The sequence below is a fragment of the Barbus barbus genome (genome assembly GCF_936440315.1).
Source record: "Barbus barbus genome assembly, chromosome: 50".
NCBI classification, from domain to species: Eukaryota; Metazoa; Chordata; class Actinopteri; order Cypriniformes; family Cyprinidae; genus Barbus; species Barbus barbus.
In genome coordinates, this window is record NC_136728.1 from 11,180,742 (window position 1) to 11,198,173 (window position 17,432).

General features: G+C 34.0%; 4 protein-coding genes across 6 annotated transcripts; all 4 read right to left on the minus strand.

Moving 5' to 3' along the window:
* Positions 1-278: 278 nt before the first annotated feature.
* On the minus strand, positions 279-4,820 carry LOC306867965 (bisphosphoglycerate mutase-like). 2 transcript variants are annotated; one of them, XM_079413929.1, is made up of 3 exons: positions 4,724-4,820; positions 3,148-3,770; positions 279-2,420 (listed from the first exon to the last, which is right to left on the minus strand). In XM_079413929.1, exons 2-3 carry the CDS (start codon positions 3,746-3,748, stop codon positions 2,242-2,244), a joined length of 780 nt encoding a protein of 259 aa, XP_079270055.1. In that variant the 5' UTR covers positions 3,749-3,770; positions 4,724-4,820; the 3' UTR covers positions 279-2,241. The 2 variants fall into 2 exon arrangements, with proteins under 2 accessions (XP_079270055.1, XP_079270056.1); XM_079413930.1 differs by having other exon boundaries at positions 1,421-2,420; positions 3,148-3,918; positions 4,361-4,820.
* Positions 4,821-5,134: 314 nt separating this feature from the next.
* Positions 5,135-7,370, minus strand: LOC306868351 (troponin I, slow skeletal muscle-like; the record flags this gene model as incomplete). Its single annotated transcript, XM_079414456.1, has 7 exons — positions 5,135-5,569; positions 6,436-6,609; positions 6,683-6,772; positions 6,847-6,978; positions 7,108-7,149; positions 7,247-7,250; positions 7,357-7,370. The coding sequence occupies 7 exons, from the start codon at positions 7,368-7,370 to the stop codon at positions 5,480-5,482; spliced, it is 546 nt and encodes a 181-aa protein (XP_079270582.1). The 3' UTR covers positions 5,135-5,479.
* A 1,972-nt stretch (positions 7,371-9,342) lies between these two features.
* Positions 9,343-10,605, minus strand: LOC306868352 (troponin I, slow skeletal muscle-like; the record flags this gene model as incomplete). The annotated part of the gene is made up of 7 exons (XM_079414457.1): positions 9,343-9,429; positions 9,504-9,677; positions 9,812-9,901; positions 10,004-10,060; positions 10,175-10,306; positions 10,448-10,502; positions 10,595-10,605. 7 exons carry the CDS (start codon positions 10,603-10,605, stop codon positions 9,343-9,345), a joined length of 606 nt encoding a protein of 201 aa, XP_079270583.1.
* A 4,091-nt stretch (positions 10,606-14,696) lies between these two features.
* On the minus strand, positions 14,697-17,008 carry LOC306868528 (troponin I, slow skeletal muscle-like). Of its 2 annotated transcripts, none has more exons than XM_079414739.1 (8): positions 16,959-17,008; positions 16,438-16,511; positions 16,194-16,238; positions 15,973-16,104; positions 15,521-15,610; positions 15,258-15,431; positions 15,040-15,150; positions 14,697-14,948 (listed from the first exon to the last, which is right to left on the minus strand). In XM_079414739.1, the coding sequence occupies exons 4-7, from the start codon at positions 16,075-16,077 to the stop codon at positions 15,064-15,066; spliced, it is 456 nt and encodes a 151-aa protein (XP_079270865.1). In that variant the 5' UTR covers positions 16,078-16,104; positions 16,194-16,238; positions 16,438-16,511; positions 16,959-17,008; the 3' UTR covers positions 14,697-14,948; positions 15,040-15,063. The 2 variants fall into 2 exon arrangements, with proteins under 2 accessions (XP_079270865.1, XP_079270866.1); XM_079414740.1 differs by lacking the exon at positions 16,959-17,008 and adding an exon at positions 16,620-16,736.
* Between the last annotated feature and the right edge of the window lie 424 nt (positions 17,009-17,432).

The window sequence follows — 17,432 nt, forward strand, 5'->3', positions numbered from 1 at the left end:
ATTTTAAGAGAAACTGGTGTCAGACTGGCAGTGAAGACAAGGCTACATTGTGTCCAGGCCTTTCTGGTCTTCAGCCAAACTGAACAGTTCTCAAATTGGATCATTGGCAGAGTTTCCACAGTCAGATTCCCGTGATGTTTTTCTACTGTTTCGAGACCATGTTTTAAAGTTAGGACTGTGAAATCCATGTTTCAGAACACAGGCCATGAAAAATATCAAGTGTAATCAGAAACGGCCTGTCCAGTCACGTCTTCATAGCATCGGCAAATAAACTCAATGAAAATCACATTATTTTTTAATAAGCTTTGAGGGAGATGGATGTGGCACGTATTCCCAAGAGCATATAATGTGTTAAAATGTATATTCTTCTAAGAGGACATTAAATACCATGAGAACATGTTTTAGTGCTTCTTTTCAAACATTCCAGCTCAACAAGACAAATGTGAGTTATTAGGTGTAGCAAATATGTACAGTCTGCCAAGTACTACATCCTATTGAATAACCAAAATCAGTTTCCTTATGTCATTAGTGCTTTCTGTAAAAACAAACTTACCATCCACCGCTATTAGATTAAGATCAACATCTGTTCCAATGGAGAAATGTCTTCTCAGAAAACAATGTAGCACCTCCTCCTGGGTGTTTTATACTTTTTCACACACAACATTTAATACACATTAACACTTTTATATCTTTAAACTTAATTCTTTCAGGAAAATGCTTCAGGGATGTGCTAAACCCAGCAGACCAGTGCTTCTGGTTAGGTGAGCTATAATGTGCCATAACAGGGGTCAAACATATAGACATGTAACAGTGAAAGCTGCTATGGCCATTATAACAAAAACAACACACACACATAACATTTCTCTACAGATACAGTACAGTGTTGAGCAACATTAAATACACAAAAACAAACAGATAAAAAAATAATAAACAGAGGTATTACAGTGCACAGACATTTTAAACCACAACTATGTCTAGGTTTCACTCAACAGTAAGACTGGTTTGTCTTTCCATTTTAATTGGTAAACGCTGGTGGAGAAATGAATGAGATACAAAAGAGCTAGTTTGTGGGTTGCATTTGGCAGTGTATGATAAACTCATAACTTAGTCTTAACACATATTATCTTAATATCTCTGTTAATAAATAAGTTATATAAAAACAAAATGTCCCTTTCAAAACATGTTTTAAAATACTGTCTAAAGTATGCTATTTAACACAAAAGATTTAAAATAATTTCTAATTATCCTTCAAACATCCAATGAAGTCTCTAATAAGAATTTTAAATAGTAAGCTTAATAAAAATGATTTGTGGAATATAAATATGAATTCAATAAGATTAGATTTAATCTGTGGCTTGGAAGTCCAGACAGTGGAGTGAATAATATGCTTGTTTTTACTATTATTTATTTATTAATTTTTGGAATATTCCATTCCAATTGGGTTTATCTATATACACTACAGTTCAGAAGTTCAAGGTCAGTAAGATTTTTTTTTTTTTTTTAAGAAATTATTTTTTTTGCAGCAAGACTGCATTAAATTGATCAAAAGTGACAGTAAAGACTTTTACATTGTTACAAAAAACTCAAAAACTTCAAATAAATGCTGTTCTTTTAAAAAAAATGCATCATGATTTTCATTGATGTAACTGCTTTCAACATTGATAATAATAATAAATGTTTCTTAAGTAAGAAATCAGATTATTAGAATGATTTCGGAATCATCTGACAGAAATTACGGTTTAAAATATATTAAAACATTATTACTGTATTTTTGATCAAATAAATGCAGCCTTGGTGAGCTTAAGTGATTTTTACTGACCCTAAACTCTTGTACAGTATACCATTTTTAAATACAGAAATTGTTAAAAGCATATGTTGACCTTTAATACAAAATCCTATTAGAACACAACTGATGGATCCTATTTTTTGCCCAAAGGAAGGCACCCCTGGTTTTCTGTGGCCACAAATCCATTGGGAAAATAAGCAAGAGCTAACAAAAAATAACAACACATTATTAAATGGTAATAATTTTGGATCAGTAACCAGTGCTTGAATTCAGAATATTGACTTGTATAACTCTTCATGATTCCTAAAATACCACTAAACCAGTCTACCTCAGACACACCCTACAGTACCCTACAGACACACCCAACTATCTTTACCAGGTGCCTAATGACTAATAATCCTTCTGTTTGAACAGTTCCTATCTGAATGATTCTGGTATTTTCACCTATAAAATCCTTATTTATTTTGTGCATTAGCCTTCCCTTGATCCTCCACCTTTTTGATGGCTGCCTGAATTTTGGCCTGATCGCCCAGAAGCTGACGGGGCTTGACCGGTCGAAGATCTTCATCCAGCTCCAGCAAGACTGGTACTCCTGTGGGCAGCGTTACATTCACAATGTCTGTTTCTGATATATCTGTTGGGAAAGACAGCAAAAGTGTGTAATTAGAATATTAAAATATTTAAAGTTTATATTTTAATTCCAACTTCATTAGTATTACTATCCACTCTCTTTGCTTTATTACTGATAATATTTAAAGATAAATATTACAATTTAAAATAACTGTTTACTATTTTAATATACATTTAAAATGTAACTTATTCCTGTGATGCAAAGCTAAATTTTCAGCATCATACTCCAATCTTGAGTGTCACACGATTCTTCAGAAATCATTCTAAAATGTTGAAAAGAGTTGTGGTGCTTAATATTTTTGTGGAAACATGATACTTTTTTAGGCTTCTTTGAGGAATAGAAAGTCTAAAAAGAACAGCATTAATCTTAAAATAGCAAACGTTTGTAACATTATACATGTCTTAACTGTCACTTTTGACCCCTTGTGATAACCTTCCAAGTACTTTAAGGTCAAGAGTCATAGTCAATAGTATCCATCTAATTTTAACTCAGCGGCCTTTAGAAGCATTATATAACTTAGTTTTAAAGCGTTTGAGAATATATTTTTAAAAGGAGACTGTTTTTGTTCATAAAATGAAAGTCACTGGGGTTCAAAACAACACCAAATTGACTTTCATTGTATGAACCAAAAAATAAAACAACAACAAAATCATTCTACAAAAGAAAAAAGCCAGCAAATGACATGATGATGAGTAAATGATGACAGAACTTAAAAGCAAATATGTTTCACCTTCCAGATGTTTAAGCAAAGCCCTGCAGCTGTTGCCATGTGCAGAGATGAGGACCGTTTGGCCACTCTTGATCACTGGTACAATGACATCATCCCAGTAAGGAAGAAGTCTGTCCAACACTTCCTTTAGACTTTCTGTTTTGGGCAGTTCCTCTTTCGTAACATCACACGTACTGTATCGGCGGTCATTGTAAATTTCAGCATAATAGGGATGTGACTCATCAATGGGGGGCGGCGTGATGTCATAGCTTCGCCTCCACAGTTTAACCTGTTCCTCACCATGGTTCAACGCCATCTCGGCCCGATTGAGGCCAATCAGGGCACCGTAATGACGCTCATTTAACCTCCAGGATTTGGTGACTGGGACCCACTCTTGTCCCATGGCCTCCACCACCAACCAAGCCGTCTGGATGGAGCGGCTCAGTATGGAGGTAAAAACCTGGTCGAATTGGTACCCCTGCTCTTTCAGGAGCCTGCCGCATTCTTGTGCTTCCACCACCCCGTTCTCGCTCAGTTTCTGGTCAACCCAGCTGCAGAAGCGGTTCTCCTTGTTCCAGGCCCCCTCCCCATGTCGGAGAAGGAAGAGTTTGTATATGGACATTCAGAAGAAACTGTACAGAAGCCTGAAAGAGATGCATATGCAGATGGACGCTATATAGCTAATTTTCAACTGCTCGCTTATTGTATAATCAAAAATGGTCAACTTTATAACTGCCTACTTCCTATCTGCAAAATGCAACTAAAGGCATGAAGATATTAACATATGTGACCCTGGACCACAAAACCAGTCTTAAGTCGCTGAGGAATATTTGTAGCAATAGCCAAAAATACATTGTATGGCTCAAAATTATCCATTTTTCTTTTATGCCAAAAGTCATTAGGATATTAAGTAAAGATCATGTTCCATGAAGATATTTTGTAAATTTCTTACTGTGAATATATCAAAACTTTTTGATTAGTAATATGCATTGCTAAGAACTTTTGGACAACTTGGACAACAATTTTATCAATATTTTGAATTCTTTGCACTCTCAGATTCCAGATTTTCAAATAGTTGTATTTCAGCCAAATATTATCCTAACAAACCATACATAAATGGAAAGCTTATTTATTCAGCTTTCGGATGATGTATAAATCTCAATTTCGAAAAATTGACACTTAAGACTGGATTGTGGTCCTGGGTCACATATAATAAACATATATATATCAAAACTGGAGATTAGAACTGAAAGGTTAAGAGTCATGAACTAAATGTCAATGCTAATTTAACAAATGGTCTGACCAGCTCTTATTTTCAAACTGTAAAATAGGAAAAATTATCACATTCACAGGCTAAAATGTATGAGTATGTAAATACTGAAGTGAATCTGAAAAGAGGCGACGTATCAAACTACTGTATTGTTGTCTCGCTACAGTTCAGTATATAACACAACCGAACTAGCCTGTTAGCATGTCTTAACGACATCCCACAGAGCACGCACAAAACATCCTTATCTGTATCGATTAATTATAAATCTAAATTAAGATTAAATTAGACATGCCCATTGAAAATGACTATGAAATGTTATGTGCTCACCTTCTGATTAGAAACCGCCCAGCTCAGAGTAGCTGCAGCTCTGCAACAGGAACTATCAGAGAGCTGCATCAACAAAAGCGAAACCGTTTGCTTGAGTGACACTTCTTTCAGCCAATCAGCTACGTGTTCTCCATAAGTAGGCGTGTTTAAGAGTACAGTGGTGAATTGGAACTGCAGTTATTTTGAGGTTGATAACATCAGTTCTTTTTAGGTTAATAAATTGAGCCGTACTTCAATTTAATAAAAGGAGTAGGATTAGGACTGTAGTGGACTACAACCGTGTTCATCTAATTTAAAAGGCAAGCTCAGTTATTTAATTTCAAGTAGTTTTAATTGTTTTTTTATTCAGACTCTTATCATGTGGGGAAATGGTAGGCTATTTGCACCCAAAAAACTCTAACAGAGAGCAATGCCAGCAAGAAAACAGTGATAGCTTTATTGTTCCTCAATATTCACACAACTGATCACATATAGCCTAAATATTATTACAATATAAGCATTTTTATATAATGACAAAAGCAATTGTATAATAATCAAATATTAACAAAGGTTTTATATGTGTCATAAAGCACATAATAGTTTCCATATTTTAGCTGATAAATGTGGTTATAACAATAGCACAGCTTTGTGAATTTCTTTTTCATTCATTCAGCTGTTTATGCAATAAAACAAACACATAACCACAATTAATTACCAGTAAAATATGTATTTTTAAATCGCTTTCACATCGCACTTGAAATAACAATAAAAAAAACATTATGAAGTTGGTCCTGCAAACAACTTCTTCCTGCCCTCCATGCCAGACATAGCATCCACATTTTTACGCCAGTCGGTCACTTCTTCTTTCTGCGCAGATTACAAATAAATGCATATTTATTTAACACACTGTCATGTTTTCTTGAGTCAAAGAGAGTATATTAAAGGAACAGTTCACCCAAAAAGGAAAGATTTCTGAAAATGAACTCAGCCTCAGGCCATTTAAGAGTTTGTTTCTTCACTGGAACAGATTTGGAGAAATTTAGCATTACATCACTTGCTCACCAGTAGATCCTCTGCAGTGAATGGGTGCCGTCAGAATGCGAGGCCAAACAGCTGATTAAAACATCACAATAATACAAATAAATGGACAAAATATGAGAATATGATATTTGATTATAACTGTTTTGGACCGTTTTTTCTTGAAAATGGAGCTTGATCCATGCATATTTCTTCAGATGAGATGACATTTTCACTGGAGAAAGCAATATAACAGATAGAGGACTCATATTTAAGCTGGAAGCAATGGTTTGAAGTTAAAAACATCTTAATGATGAATTTGTTTATTACAAACAGGCAGCTTTTTGCTTCATGACAATAATAACAATGGTAACTGATGACTGGAATTGTGTGGAATATTGTGATGTTTTTATCAGCTGTTTGGACTCTCATTCTGACGGCACCCATTCACTGCAGAGCATCCATTGGTGAGCAAATGTTGTAATGTTAAATTCCTACAAATCTATACCAATGAAGAAGCAAACTCATCTACATCTTAGATGGCCTAAGGGGTTAATAAATTAAGAAAAGAATACATATAGATTTTATTAAAATAAACTATCAACAACAAAACAAAAAAATCTGCAAATATTATGTAATGAATTTAAAACTGAAAAATTAAAGCACTGAATCCATAAAGTCTGAGTATGATATTGATGTCTTAGTACTGAGATTACCTTTTCCTCTTCCTTCTTCACTGTCTTGAGGTTAGCTTTAAAGTCAATGGATTCCTTGTGTTTGGCACCTAGCAGAGCCCCCAGCATGGCATCAGCAGACACCCTCACCCTCTTCAGGGCAGGTCTCTTCATTTTTCCCTTCAGCTCAAAGATTTTGTGGCTTAAATCTGCAACCTATAGCAGAAGCATTAGTTAGGCTATTAAAACAATGTATCAATAATGGCAGTTTTAAAGCAACAACATGTACCTCCTTGTCATTTTTGGCAACTTTAGATTCAATGTCATATCGTTCCTCATCGACAACATCAGTTTTTTGATGGAGTTCTTTGCACAGATTCTGTAAACAGAGAAATGGCACGTAAGAAAGAATAGTTTCAAAAGAATTCTGACAAAAGGCCAGAGAATAACAACCTGTAAGTCCTGTACAGACAGTCCAGACAGTTGGAGAGGAGAAACTCTCTCACTGAGTGTTCGCTCTCTGTCAATCGTTTTCTGTTCCTTTTCCTCTGCCAGCAGTATGCTGGCCTTCTTCAGTATTTTGGTCTGCAATGCATTAAAGATGCACTGCCATATTCATATGTAAATCATACATGGTGAGTTGTTCATTACATTTGGTTAATAATTTTTTTTCCTAAGTCAAGATCATTTCAGAAACAAAAAATAGAAACTAACCTTTAAGAATAACCGACGAGATGCAGAAATCTTGGGCTTTCTCTGAAGAAAAGTGCCAATATCAAACAAACAATATTGTGTAATTGTAAAGTATGTGTCCAATATTATTAAATACAGTGTTGAATTGTAAGTTACTCACCGGACTGACACAGATAGGACCAGAAATAAAAACACATATATATTTAATATATGAATAGATTTATAATATAATTAATTTAATATTTCAATAAAAGTTTAGAAAATACTTACGTAGAATCAGTCATTTTAGAGCCTTTGCTTTTTCCTGGAGGTTTACAAATGACAACATATTTCTTTAAAAAATATATACTAGACACAAAAGTGCTTAGTATAGCCATACAGTACAGATTTAAATTTAAGACATTTAATATTTTTGAATTCTTTTTTGTAATGTCATTGAAGAGATGTATGGGAAGAAGCAACACACAAACTCTTTAACTACTGTCTAATACACATGAATTGCTAGTAGTCATTATAACATGAAGGTCCTTACCTCTCAGATGATGGAAGTAGGACTGTTTTGGCCACAGGGAAGAAACTCTGTAGATTTATAGATTCTGAAGCACGCGTGAGAGGCTCACGAAAATAGACAACTGGCCACACTATTGTTATTGTCAAATGCTTCACATCCCAGGCTGCAGAGTGTCTGAGTACCTGGTGCTCAAGTGTACTTTATGTTCTCTAGACTAAGGGTGAGCCCATCAACACAGCATTAATGAGGCTATATGTGAACACATTGCCTGATCTAATTTAATCTGAACTGGAATCAAGTTTCATGTATCATTGTTCTTTTGGTGGTTGTTTTTTGTTAGATATACTGCATATCTTGGGGAAAAAAACAATATCATTGCCACATATCTCATTTCTTTTACAAGAAAATATTAATAATAGCATTCTATTTAAAAAGGACATTAAAAAAAATCTGTGAAGACATTATGTTGGAATATTGAACTATATTTTAATATTTTCATAAAACTTGAACTAATTCAGATCTGAAATCCCAGATATTTTCACAACCATCAATAAGGGACCTTGAACATGAAGAAGTGATGACTGACATGCTGAGTGTTTCTTCTTCTTCCTGATATGTTGTTGTAAGCTGCCATCGGTAGGGCAAAAGAAGAACTGCAGCTGTATTAAATATGACAAGATGTGAAGCGCTTTTAATTTGAAATACTACATTTGTGACCCTGGACCACAAAACCAGTCTTAAGTGTCAGTTTTTCGAAATTGAGATTTATACATTATCTGAACGTTGAATAAATACGTTTTGCATTAATGTGTGGTTTGTTAGGACTGGACAATATTTGGCTGAGATACAGCTATTTGAAAATATGGAATCTGAGGGTGCAAAAAAATCAAAATATTGAGAAAATTGCCTTTAAATTAGTCCAAATGAAGTTCTTAGCAATGCATATTACATATTCATTATGCATGAAGATATTTTGTAAATTTCCTACTGTAAATATATCAAAACTTAATTTTTGATATATTTACTGTAGGACATTTACAAAATATCTTCATGGAACATGATCTTTACTTAATATTCTAATGATTTTTAGCATAAAAGAAAAATCTATAATTTTGACTCATACAATGTATTTTTGGCTTTTGCTACAAATATACCCCAGCGACTTAAGACTGGTTTTGCGGTCCAGGATAACATTTTACAAGTGAGTATTACAACAACATATTACAACTTGATTTACTGCTACATCAGATTTAATATGTCAAAATAATGTATGTACTTGGTAAGTCTTTACAATAAAGTTTCATGTGTTAACACTAGATAACAGCATTAGTTAACACAATTTAAAAAGAAAAATGAAGCATTTATTCATCTTAGTTCATTTTTATTCAAACACTTGTTAATACAGTATTCAAATCAAAAGTTCTCAAAAGTAAAATCAATCAAAAGTGTCTGTTAATATCAATTCATGGATAATAGAGCTGACATGAACTAACAATGGATAGTTTTATTTTTATTAACTAAAGTTAACAACTGAAATAAAATCAGAGATGACATCTTTGAGAGCATCTTTGGTTTGGTACTGCTGCCATCTGCAAGACATTTATAGAGATTAGGCTCAGACATGATGCTGTTTTTACTAGTCTCTATCTACTACATACTTGTCATATGCTTGTTTGTGCAATAAAATGTTTATTAAATTGACAAAATATATATAAAAGGCATCTGTTACTGTCAGTATTTACCTTTTACTGTCCAGCATCAAACAGCTTCTTCCTGCCCTCCATTCCAGACATTGCCTCTACATTTTTACGCCAGTCAGTCACCTCTTCTTTCTGTGGAAGGTAAATACAGATCATTTTTGAATATTAGCACTTCTGTCCATTTAAATTATTTGATCTAGTCTTACCTTCTCCTCTTCTTTCTTCACTGTCTTCAGGTTAGCTTTGAAGTCAATGGACTGTGTGTGTTTGGAGCCTAGAAGGACACTTAGCATTTGTTCAGCTGACAGTTTAACTCTCTTCAGGTTAGGCCTCTTCAGCTTGCTCTTCATCTCATAGATCTTCTGATTCATTTCCTGTATCTTTATCAACACAGACCACACATTGCACTTTAACACAAAAGCTGCCAAGCCAACTGTTAGATTCAGTGCTAACAGAATAGCTTCATCAATGAGAACTGTTCACCAAACGTTGATGTTTGCCACTGTTTTCATACCTCTTTGTCATTTTTGGCCACCTTACTGCCAATGTCATAGTGTTCCTCATCAATCACATCAATCTTCTGATGCAAATCCCTGCAAAGCTGCTACACACAAAACAGAGCGTTCACAAAATAGTTAATAAAAGAGCTAATAATTAATAAAATAATAAAAAAATCATTTAAATTCATTTAGAAATGAGTGTTTGCCCTATTTTTGCGAGAGAATGCAAACGCGTAAGCTCCCATTTCTTTCACCTGTGTCACCTACAAAGGACACGAGGGTGAGTAAATTATGACAGAGTTTTCTTTTTTGGGTTAACGATTCATGTAAGTTTTATAAAAGGAGTTCAGTGATCCATTTGAATCATTTAATTGTACCTGTAATTCCTGTACTGACAGGCCGGAAAAATTGAGCGGAGGAACTCTCTCACTGAGCACTTGCTCCCTCTCCTTCTCTTTATCCTGCTTCTCAACTGTCAGCATTTCCAGTGCTGTATTCAGCAGCCTGATCTTCAGGATGACAGGAGCATTGTTGTCATATCAAAGCAAAAAAGTTATTACCTTTGTTATCAATGTAGAATCTCTACTTGAGCAGTGAAAGTACCCTGCAAACTGTGTGTATAACTGTGGTCAGCAGCAGGCGGCGCTCACCTTCAAGCCCAGCCGACGAGCTGAAGTGATCTTGGGTTTTGGCTTTGGTTGGGGGCTTGGAGCATAGTTAGAAGAGAATGTTGATAGAGACATATGACAGATCTCAGAATTCATAAATAGCTGGTTATTACTAATGAAGATACTCACGCGTCAGACATCCTTCTGTATTTCTCAGTTATCTGTGAAATAAAATAACTGTTATTTAAAGTCATCTCTACTCTGAAACACATATTAGGAAATTAACAAATGAGAATAGTTAAGATAACAAGCATTTGACCCATATCTTATGCAGTGCGATTTTAGTATTTCGATACTTTTATAGTATTTAGTAGTATTTTGAATTATAACTTGTCTATTTTTATTTTCATTTTAATTTAGTTTATTTTCATGTTTAATTTATATTTTTTTTAGTTTTGATAATTTTAGTACTTTAAATTGAACTTTTATTTTATTTCAGTTAGTTGCCAAGGCAACAATTCAACCAACAATGTTTGTTTAAATTTTAATGTATTTATTTATTTATAACACTAATCCTGTGGTTGTCTAGTATGGTGTTATTTTATTTTAAGTCACTTAAGAGAATGTTGGAACCATCTGATCACAGTTATCACTTAACATATGCATTAGACATTGTAAGTTTTAGACATTGTAAGACATTGTAAGACTACCATATTTACTCTAGTAAAAAAAGTATTTAATACTTTTGTTTTATGCTAAGTTTAAATCTATAAACATATTTACTGACATATCACTCGAGACTTATAGATAGAAAAATTATAATGAAACTTTATTTGGAGTACTTGTGCACAATACACATTTCTTAATAGTAAGCCTAAAATGTGTTTTAATGTCACTATTGATGAGGATTGTATGACCTTTGAGTAATATCGGTCTTTAAATGCAAGATATTTAAAGTGTACCTGAAGTACTACAAAAGCACACTCAAAAATACTTCAGTATATCTTTAGTTGGACTTAAACACAATACACAATTAAAGTGCATGAAGTACAAAATTAGTTGTTCCAATTTAGCAGACTTTACCAGTTTATACCAAAAGCACAATTTCAGGGTATTTTTTATTAAGTAAACTATATATATATATATATATATATATATATATATATATATATATATATATATATATATGTGTGTATTTGTAGTATACTTAGCATTAAATAAATGTATTTCAAATACTTTTAAGTATATATATATATATATATATATATATATATAATTTTTCTAGGGTAATCATCATATTTAAATGTGAGGCTACTTTTGTACAAGAGTTACAATACCAGAAAAATGTAGCAAAAAAATTGAACTCAAAACAAAACCAAATTTTACTACCACTTTGCATATTTAATATAATGTAGCATTTAAATTAAAGGATCATGCATAAATTAATTCTAATTCATTAATGACATTGGTAATCGGACCCTTTAATCTATCCGTTTGACCTATTAGTCCTCTACACAGTGGTAGGAGTTCTGTGCATAGTGTCCATGAGTTTTAGCATAGGTGAAAATCTTCCAGGATTGTCACCGATTTGAGAGACATCTGAATAGATAGCAATGCAACTGTGCCCAATTTCTTACCGGTTTTATATAAATAATAAATAAATCCTTTACCATCACAGCTAATCTATAACCCCTTCCAAAACTGAATAACGATGCATTTGCAAACAACCAAACACATAGCTGTTAGCCTCTTATGACCACTGAAAGAGACATACCTGCTAGAAGAAAAGACAAGGGTGCGAGTTAATTGGCTGACAGACGAAAGAAGAAAATCCTTAGATTTATAGTTTCAGCACGCATGGCAACATCTCACTAAAATAGACCCCTGTCTGTGCCACTCTACTGACATTTACTGTTCACACAGTAAACCAGCGTAGTAAAACTTTCATTTGGACAGAGACGTGCAGCTATGCAGTGTGGACCAGTTTGAATGCCTCTTTTTGATGACCAGTTCAAAGGTCTAAAGGTGATGCTGGTCATAACAGAAATACATTGAGTGGAAATGACAGTCTATAAGAGTAAATAAGGCAAGCATTTTGCACTTATTAAGGTACAACTAACTTGTACTCATATTAGAAACATTATCTATGAAAAACGGGAAAGGATAAGATGTCAAGACAACAATAAAACAGAGAGGAAGTAGAAATAACAAATAGCAAATAGTTTTTGGAGTCTACGTTTATTCCAGTTAATTGCAATATGATGTTATGCTATCTCATGAACGTGATAATTTCCATGCACATTAAGCGACCAATAGCTGGCAGGAGACGATGTGATATCAATCATTTCTGGGGTTTAGAGGACAACAAGCAGGTGGAAGCACTCTCTTAATGTAATGTGAGCTGCCCTCGTCACACCTCATGCTCCCTGAGAGATGACACTCCAAGAGATATGAAGTGAATTACCACCTGCCATTTGTCCTGGATTTATTTTTAGGCATTATGACCAGATGATTGGATGCCAAATACAAGAAGTCCTTGTCTTTAAATGGCTTAGTTGACTCTCAGAAATTGACTCTCAGAATAAAAGATACAAAAGTTGTCACTGGGGCGGTAACTCTATGTACCTTTAAGGCTACAGTATGGACTCTTTAGGTACTTTTGAAAAGCTGGTGACAGCTTGTGTACCTGTTTTTCTGAGAGCATTTGGTGTTCATATGAAAGTTACAATGTACAGTTTTTTTTATAATATTATGACAGTAATTATATTTTTCTGGATCGAAATACCATTAAGAGATAAAAAAAGATTTTAAAAAAATCATTAAATATGTTTATATTTGCAATCATATTCAAGCTATAGCATTTTTATTTGTGCAGAGGTGGACAGTGTCAGTCCTCTGCCGTGTGTGTCATGTGTTCCCACCTCTTGTGCCCATATTTGATTTGTTTCCTGTCCTTGTTTAGTGTGATTATTAGTTTATTCTGTTCAGCTGTGTTTGTGTAATTAACCTGTGTATTTAAGTTCCTGCCTGTTCAGTTTCATGTTGTCTGGTCTACTCGTTACTCCCCCGGTGTTCCTGTCTGTGTCAGTCTTGCCCCGCCCTGCCCCGCCCTGCCTTGTTTGGATTTGATTAAAGACTGTTATTTGAGTTTACATCCTCGTCTCGTGTTCCTCGTTCCTCCCTGCTGTGTGCACTGTGACAGACAGTAGTGAAGTATTTTTACTTTATCTGTTTTTCTTTGGAAAACTTTACTTCACTATATTCCAAGCATAATATCGTACTTTTTACTGCACTACATTTCATAAATAAAAAGTTGTTTGTTTAACTTTAATACTTAAGAACATTAAAAATGTAGTACTTTCTTGTTGTCAAGTAAATATTTGAATTTTACTTGAGTAAAGGTAAGAAAGTAATAGATTTCTAATGTATTTAAGTATTAAATGATATTTAATATGAAACGTAGTGCAGTAAAAAGTACAATATTATGCTTTGGAATGTTGTGAAGTAAAGTTTTCTAAAGAAAAACACTGATAAAGTACAGACACTTAAAATAAATTAAAAGTAAAAATGCTTCACTACTGTCTGCCTGTGTGTGTGTGTGTGTGTAAGCCAGTTACAGTCTTCATCTGTCTTCTCTGTTGCGTTTATCCATGTGGAAAAATATAGGCTGGGGATTTTTTGTTAATCAGGAACTGATTGGATCATTGTATCATTGTTGTTTGCTTATTGCTTTAGTTTTCCACCACAAAATAAAAAAGGTAATCGCACAATTCTGATTTTATGGCTTTTTTTCTCAGAATTGTGAGGAATAAACTCAGAATTGCAAGATATAGACTCTTAGAAAAAAGTAAAAAAAATAAATAAAATTATATCAAAGAAAATGTCATAGAAAAACAACAAATTTTTGATGGCAATTGTTGTCGATTAGCATGTATCAAGGTCTGTTAGTCTGATGTTGCAGAAATTGGATCGGCACGATTTCAGTTGGTCTACTGAAGAGTTTTTGGGATATTTTAATAAGACAAATTAGCTAGCGATTTAGTTTGAAAAGCTTTTAAAGTGCGTGTATTTTTTAAGTTCCACAAATTTACAAACCTCGCTGATTGATGTTAGAACAACTGAAGGTATTCCTGGGAGACAGCAGTTGTGTTATGTCTGTTATGAAGTGAGGTCAAATAGATAAAAATGCATGGCAAGGTCAGAGCCTTCAGGTCCTGCTACATTTAGGGCTGTTGTATCCAAACATTTTCAGAGGCCTTCTGATCTGAAGTCCTAAGCATCAGTCCTTGTTGCAGGCTTTGATGTGCTTTTATTTTTAAGACAGAAGGCTCAATCATCACAGAAACCATCAAGTAGACATCAAGTCATTTTGAGACACTGTTTTCTTGTCTAAATAACTTATATGCAGTTTATTTTTTAACTAAAATAAAATATTAAACCATAATCCTAAACTATTATTAAAACAGGATGTATGTGTTATATGAACTTGCATTGATTTATACATTCATTTTAAGAAGTTATTTAATTCTGGTGTAGTTGTCACCTGAAAAAAACAAAGAAAATTCAGTGCTTAAAGTGTAGGCAAAATATTGGACGTAAGACATTCTCAAACAAAAGATCATTGACAAACAAACCATAAAGTTTTTCAAATTGATCTTCTATTGTCCTGCATCAAACAGCTTCTTCCTGCCCTCCATTCCAGACATGGCCTCCACATTCTTACGCCAGTCAGTCACCTCTTCTTTCTGAGAGGAACAGGTGTAACAACAGGTATGTGTTAAAAGAGCTCAAAAATACATATGCACTACCACACAGAATTTTATTTTTTCCCTTAAAATGTCATATGACTTACCTTCTCCTCTTCTTTCTTGACTGTCTTGAGGTTAGCTTTGAAATCCACAGACTCTTTGACCTTGGAGCCCAAAAGAGCACCCAACATGGCATCAGCAGAGATCTTCACCCTCTTCAGTGCAGGTCTCTTCATTTTACCTCTAAGCTCGGTAATCTTGATGTTCAAATCTGCAATCTGAAGCAGACTCATGCATTCATTATAGTGGATCAACATAAAGTGTATTTCCACTGAATCTAATAAGATAAAAGGTGGTGGTGTAGTACCTCCTTTTCATTTTTGGCCACCTTGGCGGAGACGTCATACCTCTCTTCATCTACAACATCAATCTTTTGATGGAGGTCTTTACAGAGAGCCTGAAAACAAAATATTGTACCAAAAGAAATGACCTTGGGAAATTACTGACGCGGTTGTTAATGCTATTTTTAGCAGAGGAAATCACTTAAGCCACAATACTTTGCATTTTTTTAACATTTATGTTCCCTGCACATTGCACCAATTATGTAATAATAATCTTACAAATTTAAATGTACTTTAAAAAAAAATTAAAAATTAAAAAAAAAAATTAAACTTTATCATTATGATCTTAAAAATTAAATAAATATGAATACATAATTAAAAAATAAATTGAATACATACTTCTATTAATACAAATGCTTAATTAATTAATTGTACATTTTTTAATTAACTAAGAGTATCATTTTTGAATTAGGTTTACCTGAAGCTCTTGAACAGACAGACCAGACAGTTGTAGAGGTGGCACTCTCTCACTCAAGGTGGTCTCTCTCTCCCTCTGCTTTTCTTCTTTTTCAGTCACAAGCATGGAAGTTGCCTTTTTCAGCAGTTTTGTCTGAAGCAAGACATGTCAGAAGAAGGTATTGTTAAATGCATCATCTTCAAGAATGATATCTTCTTTGTAAAACGAACAGAAGCAAATACCTTTAAGAACAACCTCCTGGATGCTGAAATCTTAGATTTGGGTCGCTGCAAGAATGAAGCACAATTGGATTTTGTTGGGAAAAAAAAGATTTAGCCATATACAAAAAAGTTAAAGTATAATAAAATCCACTTACCTGTCTAAATTGGCAATTTTCAATTTATGAAAAGAAATAAAAGTAGGCATGTTTTAAACGTGTACATATACAGCATGATCTAGATATTAACAACTTAAAAGACTGAATACTTACGACTCAGACATTGTGAGCTTCTAAGTATTTCCTTTTTATGAGTAATCTGGTGTAAATCACTAGTCAAAATCTGAAATATAAAGATTGGTGACTGATAAGCACAATTAGTATTACTAAAATTCACTTCATAAGCAGTATTTTGGGAGTACATGACACTTTAACAAACAATGCATTATACATTTTTTAGCACCCATTCTCAAATCCCACACAAATCCATTTCTAATGGATAAACCAGATCTAGAAAGCCTTCAAGTAGAAAAAAAGAGAAAATCTGTTTCTCCGAGACAGCAGTGAGATTAAATGAGGTGCAGATTGAGACCTTTTATATCCTTTAGCTTCTGAAGAGATTACAACAATGTAACCAGCCATGTCTCATCTAAGCTTTTAAACATCGAACTATCTGAGCTATGCTATGCATTAGTTTGATGTCAGCAGTTATATCTCATGGGAAATTTTTAGAGAAATTAAATCCATTGGTTTTACAGTTAACGGTGCCAAATAGTGCAATAGTTCATACCTGTTCCTCCAAAGACCACTCCAAGGCAATGAGAGCATGACAATGTCAGTGCACAAGAAAACCCAGGCAAATTGTATGGCCTCTTTGGCCTCCTCTGAGTGGCTCACTAAAATAGATTGAAGCCTTACACCCTGAGGCTCATTTTACTCAGCACCATCAAAACACAATTGCACATATTGTCCACTGCCAGTCACTCTTCATTTCCCATTATTTGACCCTACAAGGCAGAAAAGGCTCGTAAGGCTGAAGTCAGCCATAGCTGAATGACCTCTACTGTAAGTCTGAAAAGTGATCACAGAGCCTAGTTAGCTTGAATAAAAGTTGAATAACTTCAGTCAGCAGTTTAATATGGAACAACATGAAGGTATATGTTGTCTCTTCATGTTTTACACTCATAGGTTTCCGATGGATTTCCAAATAGTGTGAAATTCAAATAAACGAGACCACTGCCGCATTGAATTTGAGTAAATATAC

Bases quoted from the DNA above. Each gene is read 5' to 3' on its own strand.
- LOC306867965 (XM_079413929.1), bottom strand. From the start codon at position 3,748: ATGTCCATATACAAACTCTTCCTTCTCCGACATGGGGAGGGGGCCTGG. The intron at 2,421-3,147 runs GTGAAACATATT...CTTTCCCAACAG, and splicing joins TTTGCTTAAACATCTGGAAG to ATATATCAGAAACAGACATT.
- LOC306868528 (XM_079414739.1), bottom strand. From the start codon at position 16,077: ATGCTTGTGACTGAAAAAGAAGAAAAGCAGAGGGAGAGAGAGACCACC. The intron at 15,611-15,972 runs GTAAACCTAATT...TTTTGTTTTCAG, and splicing joins TGTCTGTTCAAGAGCTTCAG to GCTCTCTGTAAAGACCTCCA. The intron at 15,432-15,520 runs GTACTACACCAC...AGTCTGCTTCAG, and splicing joins TGGCCAAAAATGAAAAGGAG to ATTGCAGATTTGAACATCAA.